Source organism: Microcebus murinus, chromosome 27 (genome assembly GCF_040939455.1).
Source record: "Microcebus murinus isolate Inina chromosome 27, M.murinus_Inina_mat1.0, whole genome shotgun sequence".
Classification (NCBI taxonomy): domain Eukaryota; kingdom Metazoa; phylum Chordata; class Mammalia; order Primates; family Cheirogaleidae; genus Microcebus; species Microcebus murinus.
The window spans coordinates 11,856,517-11,875,690 of record NC_134130.1 but is presented as its reverse complement, the minus strand read 5'-3'; the positions used below and the strand labels follow the sequence as shown (position 1 = coordinate 11,875,690).

General features: G+C 34.8%; 1 protein-coding gene across 1 annotated transcript in view; it reads right to left on the bottom strand.

Moving 5' to 3' along the window:
- NDST4 (N-deacetylase and N-sulfotransferase 4) overlaps positions 1-19,174 on the bottom strand; it is a 224,440-nt gene that overhangs the window by 106,327 nt on the left and 98,939 nt on the right. Inside the window, exons 3-4 of the mRNA XM_075998102.1 lie at positions 14,765-14,852; positions 7,649-7,803 (exon numbers count right to left, since the gene is read on the bottom strand). Coding sequence (XP_075854217.1) covers positions 7,649-7,803; positions 14,765-14,852 — 243 coding nt within the window. The remainder of the gene's footprint in view (positions 1-7,648; positions 7,804-14,764; positions 14,853-19,174) is intronic.

Sequence of the window (19,174 nt, the reverse complement as noted above, 5' to 3'; positions counted from 1 at the left end):
ACAGTATTCCACATTGATTTAGTATAAACTAAGGGTTGAATCTATAGGTGTTTAATCTTGGCTATCTTTAAAACACAAAAGTATTGACGTGAAAGTGCAAAGTACATTGATGGACAATATTGTCTTAACTATGAAATATAATGATGGATGAATTGTATCTGTGAATGTCACTTTTGGACAATATATAAGAAACGTATGCATATTTAACATAATAAGCAAAACTAACAGATGATGCAATGAAGAGATATTTCTACTGACTACATGGGTATATAAGAATACTTTTAAACTGTAATAAAATACCATCTCTAAATAAGTGTTCTATATGCAGCAACAAAACCATTTAAGTGCTCATAGAAATGAGCTTCAAGTTTACTGGCTGGTGTTTTATAATCTTCCACTGTGATTTTATTATTTTATTCCTTTCTAAGACCATTTTACTCATCATAGGTCTCTAATAAATTGAATTAACTATATTCAAGATCATGCATATATTCCATTTTCTTAACATGTAGCAAATTTTCACTGCTCTGTCTTCCAGGAAAATTCCATTAACATTTTATCTCACTATCGAATCTGTTTTCAAACTTAAAAATACCTTTTTGCCTACCTTGCTTTAGGATTTTAAAATATTGATGAAAAAACCCAGATATAACAGATTCAATAAACAAATTATTTCCAAAACCACAGTAGGTTTTAATTTGAATACCCAATCTAGAAATTCTGGCATATCAGAGAAAATTATTAGCAATTCCAGATGTATTTCTATCACAGGACTTAAATGTAAAAGTACTATGGCAATTTTGTTACAGAGAACTAGGATAATAGATTACATGGATTGAAGTACACTAAAAAATGAGGTAAAAAAAAAGTTATCTCATCCTTGGGGAATTGGTGAAATAGAAGATGAGACTAGAAGACAAGTAATTTACTTTATTAGATAAGAGATACAATCTTCACTTACCCTCAATCCCCTTTTTAATACTGGAGAAGTAAAGATTTGAATTGATACAAGATAATGCCACCAAAGTATTTATTAATGCAGGCTTTTATAATTTGTTCTTAAAAGTGTATATATGGTGTGGGGAATGGAAGGGAGGGAAATGTTCTTCCAAATTCAAGAGCCAGAGAGCCTGGATGGAGGTAGGTCAGCAGTTATTTGTAGGAAGAGCAGGGGAACCTTGGGGTCAAGGCCAGAGTCACCAAACCAGGAGGAAGAGCACAGCACAAGTATGGCTACTTGGCCACTTCCAAGAACCAATCATAAAAAAACAGATGAGAGTTACAGCACATAACACAAGGACAAAAGACTACTGGGATTGATAAATTCAGCAAAGTCTCAAGTTACAAAATCAATGCACACAAATCAATAGCATTAATATATGCCAACAACAGTCAAACTGGGAACCAAATCAAAGATTCAATACCTTTCCCAATAGCAACAAAGAGATTAACACACCTAGGACTATATTTAACTAAAGAGGTGAAATACCTCTACAGGGAGAATTATGAAACACTGAGAAGAGAAATAGCAGAGGACGTAAACAAGTGGAAAACAACACCATGCTCGTGGGTCAGCAAAATCAACATTGTTAAAATGTCTATACTATCCAAAGTGATCTACAGATTCAATGCAATCTCTATTAAAATACCAACATCGGTTTTCACTGATCTAGATATGGAACCAGAGAAGACCCCATTTAGCAAAAGCAATCTTAAGCAAAAAGAACAAATTGAGAGGCATCAACTTACCAGACTTCAAGCTATACTACAAAACTATAGTAACCAAAACAGCATTTTATTGGCCTAAGAACAGAGACATAGACCAATGAATGGAACAGGACTGAGAATCCAGTTATAAAACCATCCTCATATAGCTATCTGATCTTTGACAAAGCAGACAAAAACATGAAAAGAATCCTTATTCAATAAATGTTGCTGGGAAAATTGGATAGCTAAGTGTAGAAGACTGAAACAGGATCCACACCTCTTCCCCTTCACAATAATCAATGTACAGTGGATAACAGATTTAAACTTAAGGCATGAAAATAAAAGAATTCTAGAAGAAAATGTTGGAAAACCTCTTACAAACATTGGCCTAGGCAAAGAATTTATGAAGAAGACCCCAAAGGCAATCATGGAAACAACACAAGTAAATACATGGGACCTGATCAAATTAAAAAGCTTTTGCACTGCCAAGAAAACTATCATGAGACCAAACAGACAACCTACATAATGGGAGAAAATATTTGCATGTTACACATCTGATAAAGGACTGACAGCTAGATTCTATATAGAACTCAGAAAAATCAACAAGAAAAAAAAATCAAACAGTCCTATCAAAAAGTAGGCAAAGGACATGAATAGAAACTTTTCAAAAGGAGATAGGCTAATGGCCAAAAAACATATGAAAAAATGCTCGGCATCTCTAATCATCAGGGAAATTCAAATCAAAACCACAATAAGATATCACTTATCTCCAGTGAGAATGGCTTTCATCAAAAAGTCCCCAAACAACAGATGCTGGTGTGGATGTAGAGAGATAGGAACACTCCTACATTGCTGGTGGGACTGCAAACTAGTGCAACCTCTGTGGAAAGCAATATGACGATACCTCAAAGAGACACAAGTAGAATGGATCACATCAAATGGATGCTGGATCACATCATTTGATCCAGCAATCCTATTACTGGGCATGTATCCAAAAGAACAAAAGACATTCTATAAAAAAGACATCGGCACTAGAATGTTTATAGCAGCACAATTCACAATTGCAAAAATGTGGAAACAACCCAAGAGCTCATCAATACATGAGTGGATTAATAAAACATGCTATATGTATGCCATGGAGTACTACTCAGCCACAAAAACAATGGTGACCTAGCACCTCTTGTATTATCCTGAATAGAGCTGGAGCCTAGTCTACTAAGTGAAGTATCACAAGAATGGAAAAACAAGCACCACATCTACTCACTATCAAATTGGCATTAACTCATCAACACTTAAGTGCACATATAGTAATAACATCCATCAAGTGTCGGGCAGATGAGAGGGGGAGGAGGGGATGGGTATATACACACTTAATGGGTGCCATGAGCACTGTCTGGGGGATGGACATGCCTGAAGCTCTGACTCAGGTGGGGCAAGGGAAATATATGTAACCTAAACATTTGTACCCCTGTAATATGCTGAAATTAAAAAGGAAAAACATATGTATATAAAGAAACAAAAGCAGAATTAAAAATCCTATGCCTTTATTTCAGGAATCTTCATGTGGTTAGTCATGAATAAGATGCCTGGCTGCTCAATAAAATATCAAGAAAAATGCACATCACTATTGAAAATGTCAGCATTGAAGACAAAAAGTTGATACTTATGCCTTCAGGGTATTTTATGGTCTGCAACTATTAGTGGACTGAAAAACCCCACTGGCTGGGAAACTTTAATGAGCCTGTATGTAAAACTTAAAACAACAAAACCTAATTCTTTATTTCTTTTTTCCAAGTCTGTTATGGAAAAAAAAATGAATAGTTCAGGTTTAAGCTAAGGCAGTCTTCTTTCTGTGATGGAAGGGAGATGTAGCTTAAATTAGAAATGATTTTGGTAACTTTTTCATTAAGGGCATTCATGTTGTCAATGTTTCTAGTTCTTTTCAGCCCTTGTTATCTGTTGTCATCTTTGAAGATTTGCTTCTATTTATTGACATGTTGAAGCAACTGAATGGCAGCAAAGCTCTATGGTTTACTAAAGGAAAACGAATCAAAAGAGATTTTTCTCCACACTAGTCCCATACTAAGTAGAGTAACTTGTGACTATCTCTTGGTTGACTGTATTTATTATTAGACTAGTATCCTGGTAGTACATGACATATATATTCATGGATTAAGCATACATATGCCTGTACTCACACACACTGCATGCATTTGTGCTCATGGATTAACATATATGTACAAATAACCCCCATATGTATATTTTTTCACATTACATACATATGTGTGCATGGATTGGTGATGACAATGTTTAATATTTAAAAAGCCTCTTCTAACATGATGAAAGGGTAAAGAATCTGTTTTGCAATGTGTTTCTCTCATGATTTTTAAACAAATTATAGAAAAAAATGAACTCTACCTAGGCAGAATTCAGAGAAATTCCACAAATGAAACCATTCTAATTGATTGGTGTTTTAGTGAACTATTTTTGAAATGATCAATAACAAGCTATTTATACGTCTGAATATGTTTGAATCATTTTTTTGGAAATGCCATGAGAACTGTGGTTTTGAGACTGACAATCCATCTACCAGCCAAGGTCATACCAAGGAATAATGAGGAATGTCAGTATAGAATTTTAAGAAAGATTTAAACACTTAATTTTTATCTGTATAAATTGCTCATTTAGTTTGAAAATTTCTTTCTATAATTGCTTCAATTGCAGCTAGCTGAGTATTTCAAGATGTTCATTCCAAATTTGTGGACTGATGTTGTCCAGGACTGACCAGAGAATGTTAAAGCTGGAATTGATCAGTGGCATTATCTGGTCCAGTGCTTTTGGTTGGCAGATGGGTTGATGTAAATTAATTATCTGAAATGTTTGCAGTTCAGAAAATGAAAAAGGGAGTCATTACCATTTTGAGGGAGAAAAGCAAGGCATAAAGACATTAAATAAGTTGCCAACTTTATCAGAACTTGTTACTAGCAGTTAGGACTAAGATTTAGCCTGCCAATATCTCATTTAGTGATTTCCACGATCCTCTCCTATCTTGATACTGTTGATGGCTTCAAAGTGTCACCTGGATGTGAAAAGATAATAATTTAATAAGAAAGAGATATATTTCTTGGCTCTCTGGCCAGCACACATATTGGCATGTCATGTTGACAGTAAAGGTGGTGTTCTGAATGTCATTGCTTGAAGAGTCTTGAGTTTTATTGAGCTGAACTCCAGAAGGAAAAGGACAGTGTCATTTCTGTATGTGTGCTTAACGGGATTCATTTTAGTTGTGATATTTTGACTATGCAAAAGATAATAAGACCTTTTTTGACAAAATATATTTATAGGCATAAGTCTAGCTTCCAGCCACACTGACTAAACAAATGTAATTGCTCTGAATGGACTCTAAATAGCTTTCAACATTTCATTACAAAGCAATTACATCTGGGTCTTTCCCAGAGCTCTCAGCATGCCTTTTAAGAAAGAAATTACACAAACAGGTGAAATCAACCATTATGAAATATAACCTACATGCCTAAAAAGCAAGGCTTCATAGTGGAAGTGAAGTGGAGTAGGAGGTTTAAACCAGGTGATAAACACGTTTTGTTTTCGAGTTAACTGCATTGAAAGAATTTAGCATGCTTACTCCAGACAAGTTTATTTTTGAAAAGGGAAATATTTATTTAATTTTATGATGTTATGAAACAGTACAAAATTGATTAGATATTTCCTAAAGTTTAAGTAAAAACAACCTCTTGTAAATTCGTATTTTTTAAAAAATTGACTTATTAAAAGCAAGATGTAACTGCATATTTGTTTGTATTTACAAAGGTCACAATCAATGAATTCACACCTAATGGATGCTTACTGTGTGCCAGCCATTGCTCTAAGCGCATTAAATGTAGCCTCACAGCAAGCCTATGAGGTAGTCATTACTATTATCTGCCTTTTTACAGATGGGGAAACCGAGGACAGAGAATCTAAGTGATTTAAGATCAAGACATTGATGGAAGGTGAGGATTCGAACACAGGTATTCCAGTGCCTGAGTCCATGATCTAATTGCCGTTTATGCTGTCTACGCTGACTGCTAAGAGTCCTGTGAGTAGGTCTGACATGGGTCTGGGGGTTTAGAGAAAGGGCGAGCGATTGGCATCATAACCAGCATGGCTTTATAAAATACCCTAGTATTCATTTGGCCCTAAGGCTCTGGTTCATAAGGAAACTTTAAAGAAATGAAGCTATCTGCAGCCACAGTATTCATGCATCATTAACTGTTTATTTTAAGATGGGGGTTTCTAACTGGGGCTCAGGGTCTTTAGGGGAGAGTGAAGATGTGACAATGTGCACCTGAGCATTTTTCTTGGGGAAAGTTTTCTGCCTTTTGTTAGATTCTTTAAGGAATACGAGACTTAAAATAAGGTCCGCAGCAGGCAGGGATGGGCAAACTTTTCCAGCAAAGTTCCAGATAGAAATATTTTGGGTTGTGTGGGCCATCTGGTCTGTTTTGCAACCGCTCAGCTCTGCGGTTGCAGCGAGAAAGCAATCGCGAGTGATGTGTGAAGGGATGAGTGTGGCCGTGTTCCAATAAAACTTTATTTAGGGACTTCGCAATTTGAATTGTATACAATTTTTATGTGTCACAAAATACTATTGCTCCTTTGCTTTTCCATTATTAAAAAAAAATGTTTGAACAAACTTTCTTAGCTCAGGGATCATAAAACAACAATCAGCAGCCCAGATTTGGTGCATAGGGTCATAGCAAGAGAACCCTTTGTTCACAGCAAGCGATTATCAAAGGGTAGTCCCAGCACCATGGGCATCATCTGGGAACGTTTTGAAAATACTAATTATCAGTCCTCTCTGCAGATCCAGTGAACGGGACACTCTGGGGGGGAGGGGTGAAAGTCTTCTAGGTGAAATGGATACACACTGAAGCTTGAGAGCCACTGGTCTAGAGTCATTGTTCTACAGATTCAATTCATCCATCCATTACCTTCATTCTTGCAACAAATAATTTTTGAGAGGTTAATTATATTGCACCAGGAATACAATGAACAAAGTACCGTTTTTATCTGTATAAACATAAGAATAATCTTTTTTTTAAATAGAGGATGGCAACTCTCTGAAAATGACTTACTTTTTGAAATATATTTTATATATATATTATGTATTATATGCATACACGTAATTTTACATCATGACCTCATATGTATATACACACATGCCTGAAACAAAATATCACAAAGCAATATGTGCCCTTAATACATATGATGCATCCTGATATTCTGTTCTATTTCTTTTTTCCTTCCTTCCTTCCTTCCTTCCTTCCTTCCTTCCTTCCTTCCTTCCTTCCTTCCTTCCTTCCTTCCTTCCTTCCTTCCCTCCCCCCTCCCCCTCCCCTCCCCCCCCCCCCCTCCTCCTCCTCCTCCTCCTCCTCCTCCTCCTCCTCCTCCTCCTCCTCCTCCTCCTCCTCCTCCTCCTCCTCCTCCTCCTCCTCCTCCTCTTCTTCTTCTTCTTCTTCTTCTTCTTCTTCTTCTTCTTCTTCTTCTTCTTCTTCTTCCACAGAGTCTTACTCTGTTGCTCTGGCTGGAGTGTAGTGGTGCCATCATAGCTCACTGCAATTTCAAACTCCTGGACTCAAGCAATCCTCCTGCCTCAGCCCCCTGAGTAGCTGGGACTACAGGCATGTGCCACCATGCCCAGCTATTTTTTCTATTTTTAGTGGAGATGGGGTTTCACACTTGCTCAGGCTAGTCTCAAACTCCTGACCTCTAGCAATCCTCCTTCCTCGGCCTCCCAGAGTGCTAGGATTACAGGTGTGAGCCACTGCACCCCACCTGTTCTATTCTATTTCTATCGGAGCCAACCCAATAAACTGATTTTATAATCCACTACTAGATCACAAGCCACAGTTGAAAAAATGCCACTCTAAAATGTGCTCACCAGTGCAAATTCCTTGTTGAGAATCATCTGCTCCACCAAAGATGACTCATTGTGGAAGAGGTGGGGCTGCATGTGGCTCCACATGTGAGGAAACCACCAGAACTCATCCACGGACCGCAACAAAAGGTCATCTCCTTCATCTTCCTCTTCAGTCCCTGTAAAGTATAAAGTTAAACATGGCTTTAGTGAAGATTTTATAGTAGATTAAGGGTGATGTTTGTCAGATTTATGTTATTCTTCATGTTCCTGATACATAGATCCAATTCTGTGTTTTCTTTTTCCTTTCTTTTTTTTTTTTTTTTTTTTTTTTTTTTGAGACAGAGTCTTGCTCTGTTGACCGGGCTAGAGTGCTGTGGCATCAGCCTAGCTCACAGCAACCTCAAACTCCTGGGCTCAAGTAATCCTCCTGCCTCAGCCTCCTGAATAGCTGGGACTACAGGCATGCACCACCATGCTCAGCTAATTTTTTCTATATATTTTTAGTTGTCCAGCTAATGTCTTTCTAATTTTAGTGGAGAAGGGGATCTCACTCTTGCTCAGGCTGGTCTCGAACTCCTGACCTGGAGCGAACCTCCCGCCTTGGCTTCCCAGAGTGTTAGGATTATAGAGGTGAGCCAACGCCCCACCTCAATTTGGTGTTTTCTTAATCAGAGATAAAAGACCACAGTCTAAATTACATCAGAAGTGAGGGGTTGGGGATTGGATTGGGGTAGGGCAGACATGGTTGGCCCCAGGTCAGACAACTGTATAATTTAGAACTTAGGGGTATTGTTTAGAATTGTTAACACATGGTGCTAATAAAAGGCAGACCTACTTTTAGATGATTTATTTATGATTCTAAAATGATCAACAGACAAATTATCAAATTATTTTCTTTATTGCACACGGGAAACCTGATTAGAGAGCATATATCTTTTTACTCTTAAGAGTTTTGCTTTATAGAAATCTAAAATTGAGCTTAAAACTTACTGATACAATTTGTTAATTTTTTTCTGATTATAGAAATACTATATGGCTCTTAAAGAAACGTGGAAATCACAGGCAAGTAATATAGAAAGTCAAAAAACTAAAACAAAAGCAAAATCCACCTACAAGGCCATCTTCTAGACATAAACAGTAGCGACATGTATATCTTTCTTTAAAATATTTTTCTACTTATTTTTTAAAAAGTTGAGCTCTTACTGTGCAAATACTTTTGCATCCTTATGTTTTAACTTAACAGTGTATACCTAAACACTTCCCATTTTAATACAAATATTTCACAAAAGTTAAACAATGAATCATATAACTTTATAATATAAACCTGACTTGAGAGTTTGAAACTAATATTCCTTTCTCTTCCTTTATTGGGAAAAATTTTTAACAGTGCTCAATGCATGCGAAATATCATGTTAATGCCACAAGTAAAAAACAATAAGAAAATAAAATAACAACAACAACAGCAAATTACTTCTAAGGGAATTCATTATGTTGCAGCTGTCCAAGAATATCGTCCCTGTATGAAATCATATAGTTTTTATACCAATTTACAATATTCAGTTCAATTTAAAAATGTTCTGAATCAATAATATAAGAATTAACTCCTATATGGTCTCTAAATACTTAACTACATAAGTAAAGTAAAATAACAAGCCCTGGCTTATAGTGTGGGGTTATATTTATTTAGTTTATTTTTTTCATAATAGAGTATGTTTTCAAGGTGGTGCTTGATTTTTGTATTTTTTCCTGAAATTAAGGGAATAAATATTAAATACCTTTTTTAGGGTTTTCTCAGAATGTTCCCTTTATGTGTCCTATACTAAAGATTTTCTTGATCATGAAAGCAGTGCCATGAAATGATTAAAGCATATATTTAATGTCACCTAATATCTTGAGCACAGCTCCGAGTTTTGCCACTTCCAATTAACTCTGTGTTCTTGGACTAGTTAACGTCTCTTGAGTATCAGTTTCATGGTTTAAAATGGGAATATAAATATTTATCTCATAAGGTCTTAGTGAAGAATCAATGAGATCAATTTATTAGAGTGCTTAATATTGTCATTTGTGAATAGTAAGCACTTTTTGACTATTTAGGATCTCCCTCTTAAAAATAATATCTACTGGTTTATACTTGCTGCATTTTGAATTTATATGTTTTCACACATTCTTAGTAACTTTGTCTGCCTAGATTATAAATTTCTTAAACTCAGGGACCAGATCCTTTTACCTTGCACTGTAACTTGCCATTTCCCCGGAGCAGTGAATAGATGAATAATTTAATTCAGTCTTTACTAACAAAGTCAGTGAACTGCAACAGTTTCATAAGGCCACTGAAGTGTACGCCACCTTGTGTTTCTTTTTATGTACATTTTTTTGTTGCTGCTATACAGTCCATAACCATAGTCCTCAAAAGGTATAAGGACCACCAAGTTTAATTCGGATTTATGCACCATGAATGCTATTATACGAAGTAAAGAAATAAGAAATTTTGAAAGTGATAAAGCTCTATGAATAAAATGAGCAGACAGAATTCTTACCTTTTGTTGAGGTTAGCTCAAATTGTTAGTATTACAAACTTATAACTCATTGACTTTTGTTAATGCATGAAGAATATCAAATATTGAAATCCAGATGAAGAAGAGTTAATTACTTTCTGCAATGAAGTGTTTATGCTACAGAAATTTCTCAGGGCCAGAATTTAGCAAATGGAGACAGAGATTGGAAAGAGTTACTACATGTCACATATGATAAAGGAGTTGATAGTTCTCTCATCCTCCTGGAATTATCCTGTTGTGCTTTGAATATGGAATGTTTCAGGAATGCTTCCACTCACTTTAAACTCTGCAGATCATAACTGCAAGTGGCAGGAAACACATAACGCATACTTGACCAGAAAGGAGGTCAATTATTCAATTTAAAGAAAAATTTTCAGACTATTGATATAAACAGATGCATGACTGATCATAACATTTCAGTAATTTTTATGTCAGAGATTATGTTAATTTATAAACACTCTACACGAGGTTGAGAGTGACATTTAAAATCTCTCCCCTTTTTTTTTTTTTGTAACATCATGGATTAATTTCTGTCAGCCTTTCTCTTATTTTATGCTTGCCATATAATTCAAACATACAAGAGGCAGACCCTTGACACTGGAAATAGCTTAATAAAAAATATGATACTAAGTCATGCTGAGGGACAACAGCAGAATTACAAATGTTTTAAAACTCAACTAAATGAAAATATTAAATGTTTGGCATTGTAATAGTACATAATATACAGCATGTATTTTTCTATACCTATGTATGCTTAAATTATGTGTGGAAATACAAGTTGCAGTTCATATGTGACCATATTAACACAAGTTTTAGACCATTCAAATATCTGTGTTCAAATTGATCCTTTCATTTCTAACCTGATCTAGACTCTAGATAATTGTTCATGAAAAACAAGTGCATTTGGTGCTTATTTAAAAATGATATTCTTTTAATTTTTCTGATTTCCAGTGAATAAAAAGCATGTTCATTCATAAATAAAATATATGAAGAGTACATTCTTTTGTTATAACTTTTGGAGGTCTGTATTTTGAGATAATAACATGCTTTTAAAAGTTCTTTAAGTCTACCAAAGTAAGAATAACTTTAGCAAAATCTGGACTATAGGTTAATTTCCTTAAAGATATAGTCATAACATTAAAATAATTTTCGTAAAACTTCAGTGTCTGCATTATCTGTTTTGTATAAATTTCTGCCTCTTATTTGCTCATCTGTGTGAAATATTGCAATTCCTAAATAGTAAGAAAACATCACCTAATTTTCTTTGTACAGTGATTTCTTTGTAAACCTAATTTTCTTTGTACACATTGTTCCATGTGGGTGAGTATAGAATAAACTAACTTTAAATATTATACTAAATAAAAAGAACTGTGCAATGATAAATTAGAAAACAGAGCCATGTAGATTGTCTACTGTTTACTTTTTTTGATAACATTTGATTCTTATTCAAAAATACTTTTAAAATCAATATTAATAATAAACACTTACATAGCACTGACAACAAGCTAGGCATTGCTCCAGATGAGAGAGAGCCTTATTGTTACCCCCATTTTGTAGGCGGAAAAACTGAGGCACACAAGTTTAAGTAATCCGTTTGTGTTCCCAGAGCTAGTAAAATGTTAGTCTGTAATTGAACACAGTTTGTTTCCAGTTTCTAGTCTTTTAATTAATACTTGGTACAGAAAAGCAAAGTAAATAAAAGATAACCAAAGGAGGAAGAATGTAACACTTTTCTTAACGTTCTTAACATGTTTGAAAGTAAATGACTCTATAGAAAATGCTATTTTTGGTAAAACAAACTCTCATGGAAAAGACCAATGTTAATTCAATTTGCAAACATTATTCATGAATTAATTATTGATTGGGTCATATTCACTTACAAAGAACAGCAACGATTGTCACCAGAAATCACATCCCATGAAAAATAAAATGTGTAGCCCCTCTTCCTTAGAAAGCGTCTTAATGCTACACTGTCTCCATTTTTCAACTGAGTTTTCATTGTACAATTCCAATCAAGCTGTATTTCCAGACTAAAATATTTCACTCTAAACTGCATGCTTTTATTTTTTTCTTTTTAATCATCACTGCGTCCTTCCCCTTTCAATTTGCCACCCGTGGGTGGGTGAATGACTTTTAGGGAAGGCTTAGAGCTGTGCCCTTTCGGTGTGAGATTGTTTTTAGCATGTGAAGAGCAGAGAAGCTGAACAGGAAAGAATACATGAGACATATAAATAAGTGAAGCAGTCTAAGAAATGCAGGATCAATCATTATTACACTGGGCATACGTGATTAAATGTCTCCAAAGCAATGGGGTTCATCAATCAGCATCCTCGTGCATTGGAAAAATCAGATCATCCTGGGAGAACTGAGACAGCCATGGCGACACGGCCACCTCCTCATGGTGGCACGTCACAGCAAGTGAACTAGTACGGAAGGCACTTCCTTGAGTTGCAAGGTTTTTTTGTTTTTTTTTTTTTCTGTAATGTAAAATCTCCATATAGAAATGTGACTGAATAGGGGCGAGGCGTGTTTTTCTGATAGTGAGTGTCACTAACGTGTAACTCAGCTCTGCAAGAAACCTTGATACCCCACCCCTGAGTGCATTAATAAGTATTCAACATGATATGGTTACACCCTTGAAATACGTTACAGATGCACTTCAATGGTCCTACAGATAAAGTAAGTGTATCAATTAAATAAAAGTTACATGTGTATGTGAGGGAAACAAAACTTCCAGAATTTACATTTGTACATATTTTGCTTATTCTCCAACTCAGCATTGCATAGTGTTCCTGCCATTATCGTGTTAGGCTAGTTCCAACACAGAGAATCAATAAGGTCTGTTTAAGAGATATAGTTCAAAATATGTCTCTTTTATTTTTTCTATCTTCCTTCAATAACTGCGCCTGTGATATTGACTAGGGGGCCGCTCCTTTCCTAGTGAATGTGTACTGTGCACATGTTCAAAATTTTAAAGAAGAAATAGGAAGTGTTATAACCTCTACCAACATTAACTTTGCAAATGTCTGGCCGGTTTAATAGATCTGAGTATGAAAAGTAAATAAAAACGAAAGCAGTTATCCAGATATATTTCAGCCAAAAGAATGGCTTTACTTTACTGTATAGCTATTTAAGACAAAGTAATATTATTTGTGTGTGAACTTCAAATAATCCCATAATTTTTCCCCCTGCATGAGTAGATAGGCCTTTATAGTTTTCTGCTTTATAACTTCATAGTCAGAGCATCTTAGGCCTGAACTCATTTCTTGAGGGGACTTTTGAAGAAGATTTTCAAATTGCAAGCTGGAGAATTGCTATCCCTGTGCGGATACGATGACCCAAATCTCTTTCTGCAAAACGTCCTTTCAAAATATGCAATCATTTGATTCGTCACGTGGTCTAAATACTAATTTTCCTTCTGTTACTTTAAGCAGATTTACATGTTTCAAAGGAGGAGAAGAAAAGCATCAAAGAAAAGCCAATAAAACATTGCTACTTCAATATTCTAATAAACCATGCTGAGCTTTTACATTAAAAAGCCTCTTTGAGTAAACAAGCTGCATTTATGATAATTAAAGATTACCTCTGCATAGGCTATTTTTAATGAGCCAGGAAATTGCGTACATGCATAGAGAATACTATGAAGTGTTTACACTCAGATGCTATGAAGAAACAACAGCGCAAAGTTCTAAACAAAGCATTTAGCTCAGAGCATAAACGCACAAATAGGAGCAGGCTGTGGCTATTCTCCTAATGCAGGCTCCAACTCACAGCTTTGTACTATGTTTGTCATCATTGTAAGAGAATCAATTTTATGAACATAGTTCTTGAGTAGCGCCAGACATTAGAATGCTAGTATTCAGAAGATAAAAGTCAAAATCTTGAGGTGAGAATGGATGAAGAAGTCATGGACAGAGTCATGCATGCACACCAATCACATTTCGAGAATTTTCTGGGAGGCTGACACTGACCAGAGGTGCAACTGTGGCTGCTGGATAGAGACTGAAAGAAACACAAACCTGATTTTGATGCTTTGAATATAAATGGAGCCAAATTAGCAATAACATTTTTAAGGGACAATCCTGCAAGGGAAGGTAAAGTAACAAGGTGACCCTTAGGGTCTATTAAATTTCTTTCAGGCTACAACGTATCTCTCCCATCGCCAGATGATTTCCAAAATATACAATATGTACAAAAGTATCCATTACCTCAAATATTTGATAATTTAAAAATACCATCAGTTATTATTAGTAGTGCTGTCATCATCATCATCATCATCACTGTCACTATGCTTTTCACCTATACTGTGCTGAAAAACAAGATGTACAATCATACTCAGAACAGTGGTCATGGTTTCTTTTATCGAGTTGAAAAAGTCAATTTTCTTTCTCTTTTGCCCTTGATTTTAATAGTATTTGCCAAAGTAAACAAGCTCATTGATTTTGGATTTGGCTACTCATATAATGCACCCAAGTTTTTCCCATAATCAATGTGGACATTCTATTTCTCCTACTTATGGAACATTTAAAATCCTATCTCCTATTTATATGTAGCTGCCTGAGAACACGAAGGTCCTTCTTACCTGTGTGGTAAAACTTCCCTGAAAATCCAAGGTTGAAGGTAAAATTTGCAACCTGAGTGCGCAGTAAATTTTGAGTCTCTAGTAATGCCTGAAATAAATAAGAAATTAACATGATTTTAGAAAAATAAATATGAAGTTTGGGGATGCCTCTTTTGCAAATGTGTGTCGATGAGTGAAACAAAATAATATGAGCTTTCTTGTTTTGGGGGTTTTTGATGGGTACTGTTATGTAGTTTTCATATTTCAAGTATTGTAATTATTATTGTTATTATTTTTATTGAAGGATACCAATTATGAACCAGGGAAGTCCTAAGCACATTATGAGTTGTTAAGGGGCAATTCTGTAACTGCACGGCACTGAAATCATTTTTCATTTCTGTGTGAGACATTTCTTGAATTTCAGATTATTATACTTCCTTTCCTTGGGGAAAAATTTTCAGAATTGCTGGATATAGACAAGTCTTGTATTTCTTGGTAAGGAATAGGAGGAGAACTTTTGTTGGAACTGCAATTTAGTATTTTATTTAACTGTGCTACCTTCTCATCATTTTTAAAGGCATAATTATTAAGTCAAAAGCTTGGGTTTTTATTTTACAAGCTAAAGAGCAATGTATATTTTATGGGGTATTGCTTGCAAATCTAGGGCTATGAGGAAGGAAATAACACATAGGAATAGATACCCTTTATATTACTATTACTAATTCTGTTAAAAAATCCTTTAAATTTGACAAACATTTCCCTCATTTCTAGATTTGGAACTTTACTATGTTAATTTCTTATTTGTAGATAGGATAAGAACACACTGATAATAATTAGTTAGAATTAGTCATGTAAGTTTTCTGCCAATCCTTTTATGGTTATATTCCTATGTCAACCTATATATTAATAACATAATTCAGAGCTCTTCTGTCCTTGGACTTTTTAGTTTGCTTATTGGTCTGATTATTGATCCAGAATGTTTTTCTATGTTTTCCAGTGGATTTTCTTAAAAGGACTTACTTAGTTTTGACAAAAATGAGAAACTCATTGCAAACTAGGATATTAATGAGTTTTGGTTACTCCTGTCCATCTGTTAAGGTGAATAAAGGGCCAGACATTTAGACAATTTTTTTTGCATTAGTCGTGGTGGCTAAGAATTTGCTTCAAAGACTTGTGAACCTATTTATTCCTTTAGAATTAAAAGGGTCTCCTGCAAATTGGTTTAATTTACAAAAAAAGTAAGAATGAAATTACCAAATAGTCAAAATGTTGATAAACAATATAGTCAGTGGTTATCCAAGATCGCAATTATGCTGGGTGTAATCAGGGTGTAATCATGGCCAATCTTATTTAAATATTATCAGTTAAACAGACAAAGAAAGAACAGACCCTCTAGCTTAACTTAGTTCAGTGAAATATTAAAATAAATTTTTAGAAAGATCAAATATTAAAAAGAGGGTGGGGTTAAAATGTCTATTGAACTAGTGAGCTTATTGGTAAATGTGTAATATAGCCTTAAAATAAGAATATGAAGCATTATTTCTCTTCGTGACTTCCTTTTTCTGGCTCTTTTGCTTTATTCAATGTATAATTTCTGAGCCTCCTTATTTTGAAATATATACATTTTTTGATTTGTCCCTTCCCCTGTTCTCTTCACCAGCCCGATTCCATCCACTCAGTGTTTTTCCTCTGAGTTATCAAAGTCATTCTTAATTCAGCATTGATTTATCCTTTGTCTATTCTTAAATTCCCCCAAAAAATATTTGTTGTAGGTGAATACAGTGTTGAATTTAATAAGTACGGCCCTTGTGAACTTGGACCTTACTGCCTAGAGAGGGAGAGAGAGATTCAATAGACGGGCACACAAACATGTAATTATAGTTCTTGATAAGTGCTGCAGAAGAAATCTAGATCATGCCGTGGTCGACATGAGTGGGGACTTTAGACTGGGGAAGTGGGTCCAGATCATCTGGAGCTTTCTTAGGGACAAACTAATAAAGATTGAGTAATCCATTTTCCCCCAATCAACTTGACACCACCTTAGGCAGTCCCTCATTCTCTTTTTCTTGGGCTCTTAAAATGTCATAGCCTCCAAGAGTGTTCCCATCTTCCATTTTTATCTGTCCCTACAGTTGCAGGTCTGACACCCTGCAGTCATGCTAACATCCCAAAGGTGGTAAGTGCATTGCACCTTTGGGGGCCAGGAGGCTCTTCAGTGCATGACTTAATTTTGTCAGTCTTTTCATATCTCTAATCTCTTCCTTTATCGGTGAAGTAAAGCAATGGTGAATACTTACTTCATTGTATTATTGTGAGAATTGCACTGGATAAAGTATGCAAAGTGTGCAGCTGAGTTTCTGATGCAGAGCAAGAGCTGAATAAATACTGAGCCCTGAGTGGATCATTATCTCCCTGTCAGTGAGGTACCCTTACTGCCTCCATGTGCATCACTATTTTCCCCAAATCACCATGTTATCTAGTTACATTGAACTATCCCCCACTTCCGACTTTTCTGCATGACATTTCTCTGGCCTCCCTTTGCCTAGAAAACCTCCCCAGCTCCAAATCCCATTCCTCAAACCTCACCCATTCTCTGAATCTCTGCCCAAATGCCATGTTTTGGTATAAAGCCTTTTCTGATATCTCAAAGGTTTTTCTTTTCTCATCTCTCAGAGTAGGTTTCTAAATTATTTTCTTAACACTTGCATCACTTTCCACTTAATAGTGCATCAACTCTTATTTCCCTCTGTAGTCCATAAGCACCCACAGGTCCATCAAACATTACTCATTTTTGTGTATCTCTTGGTGCTAAATGTGTCTTCATATATGTATTGAAGTATTAAAAGTATGATAAAAGTACATATTAATGCAGAGCAATAAATTGGATCAGTTTATCTTATTTTTATTAGCAACATTTTTCCAATGGTAAAATGATAAACATGGTTCATGGGCCATACCAGAAGATGATGTAAGACCAACATAGATAGGAGCTTGCATTTTGCCACACGTTTTATAACACAGATGTTTTATAAACTTGTATTATAGATGCCCTACTAAGACAAGCTCACAGAGACAAGGCAAATGGATTTTCTTACACTGGTGCTAATTATCTATATGAAGAATTCAACAGATCTTTCTATTATTGAAATAAATAGACTTGTCTAGTCACAGAGTCCCAACATATCATTTTGACTGATGTGGGAGTAAGAATGACAAATTCTATAAGTAAAAACAAAACAAATGAATTAAAATAAAAGCAAATCTTAAGAGGTTTCAAGGCTCCCTAGTTCAGTGTAAGTAAATGGTCTTTTGTTTTCAAAATTCAGAGAAAGGAAGTTTTCATATCTTTCAATAATGAAAGAAGAGAGATACAAATAATAATGAATATATACCAAATCAATTCAATTTTTAAAAGTAAAAATTGGAAATACATTTAAAATAGTAAAGTGCTAAACTATAAAAATGAAGGAAAAAAGTAGAAAACCTAAAGAATTGAAATACAGGAAAAATTTAAAATGTCAGAAAAACACTAGCAAGGAATAATATGAATAAATGAATATAAAGTTAAGAATCAATTAATCATAATGAAACTAAAAAAACCCTCTTATTTAGGAAAGACTTGTTAATGAGCTAGAAATAAACTGTCACTTTGAGTTAAAAATCAAATATTAAAGCTTAAAATATATCATGCAGGTGTAAATATACTTTTTTGTACTGAATATATTGTTGGGAAACTCTAACTGTTAAAAACATATGTAAAATAAAATATACTTAAGTTTTGGACAATAAACATCATTTATTGTCTTAAATGGTATTCAAGTCATAAAAACAATTTAAATGGCTTTGAATTTTTCCTAAGACTGTTTATACACTAAATAACTTGATTGGTTATTAAAGGGAATAAATATATAACTTATTTTTACAGGCAAAAATTTGTTATTTTAATAAGCATTAATTGCATTAATTCAATGTTCTCATAATTAATTCCTCAGTATTTAAGAAAGCAAGTCCAACTTTGCCCCAATATAACTCAATACTGTTAAAGAGAGCAATGGTGTTCAAACATTACTGTGGATAAAATTTTCTAGAGGAGATTGCTAAAATTTTCAATTCTGGGAGCCCACTTGAAAAGATATTATTTAGTCTGTCTATAATAGGGCCCAGAAATGTGCATTTCGTAACACATTATTAGCTGGTTCTAATAAATGTTAAGTGTTTCCAAGTCACACATATGCAATGAATCACCAGAATGTTTGCCAAATACCTATTCTCAAACTCATCCTCTGGGATTCTGAATTGGGGGTATAGGATGGAGCCTAAAAATATATTTTTAACAGTGATTCCTTTAGCTTCAAACTGGAGATTATTACCATCAAGACATGTGGGGAAATATGTTGCATATGTCTTAAACCATTCTGATATTTATATTGT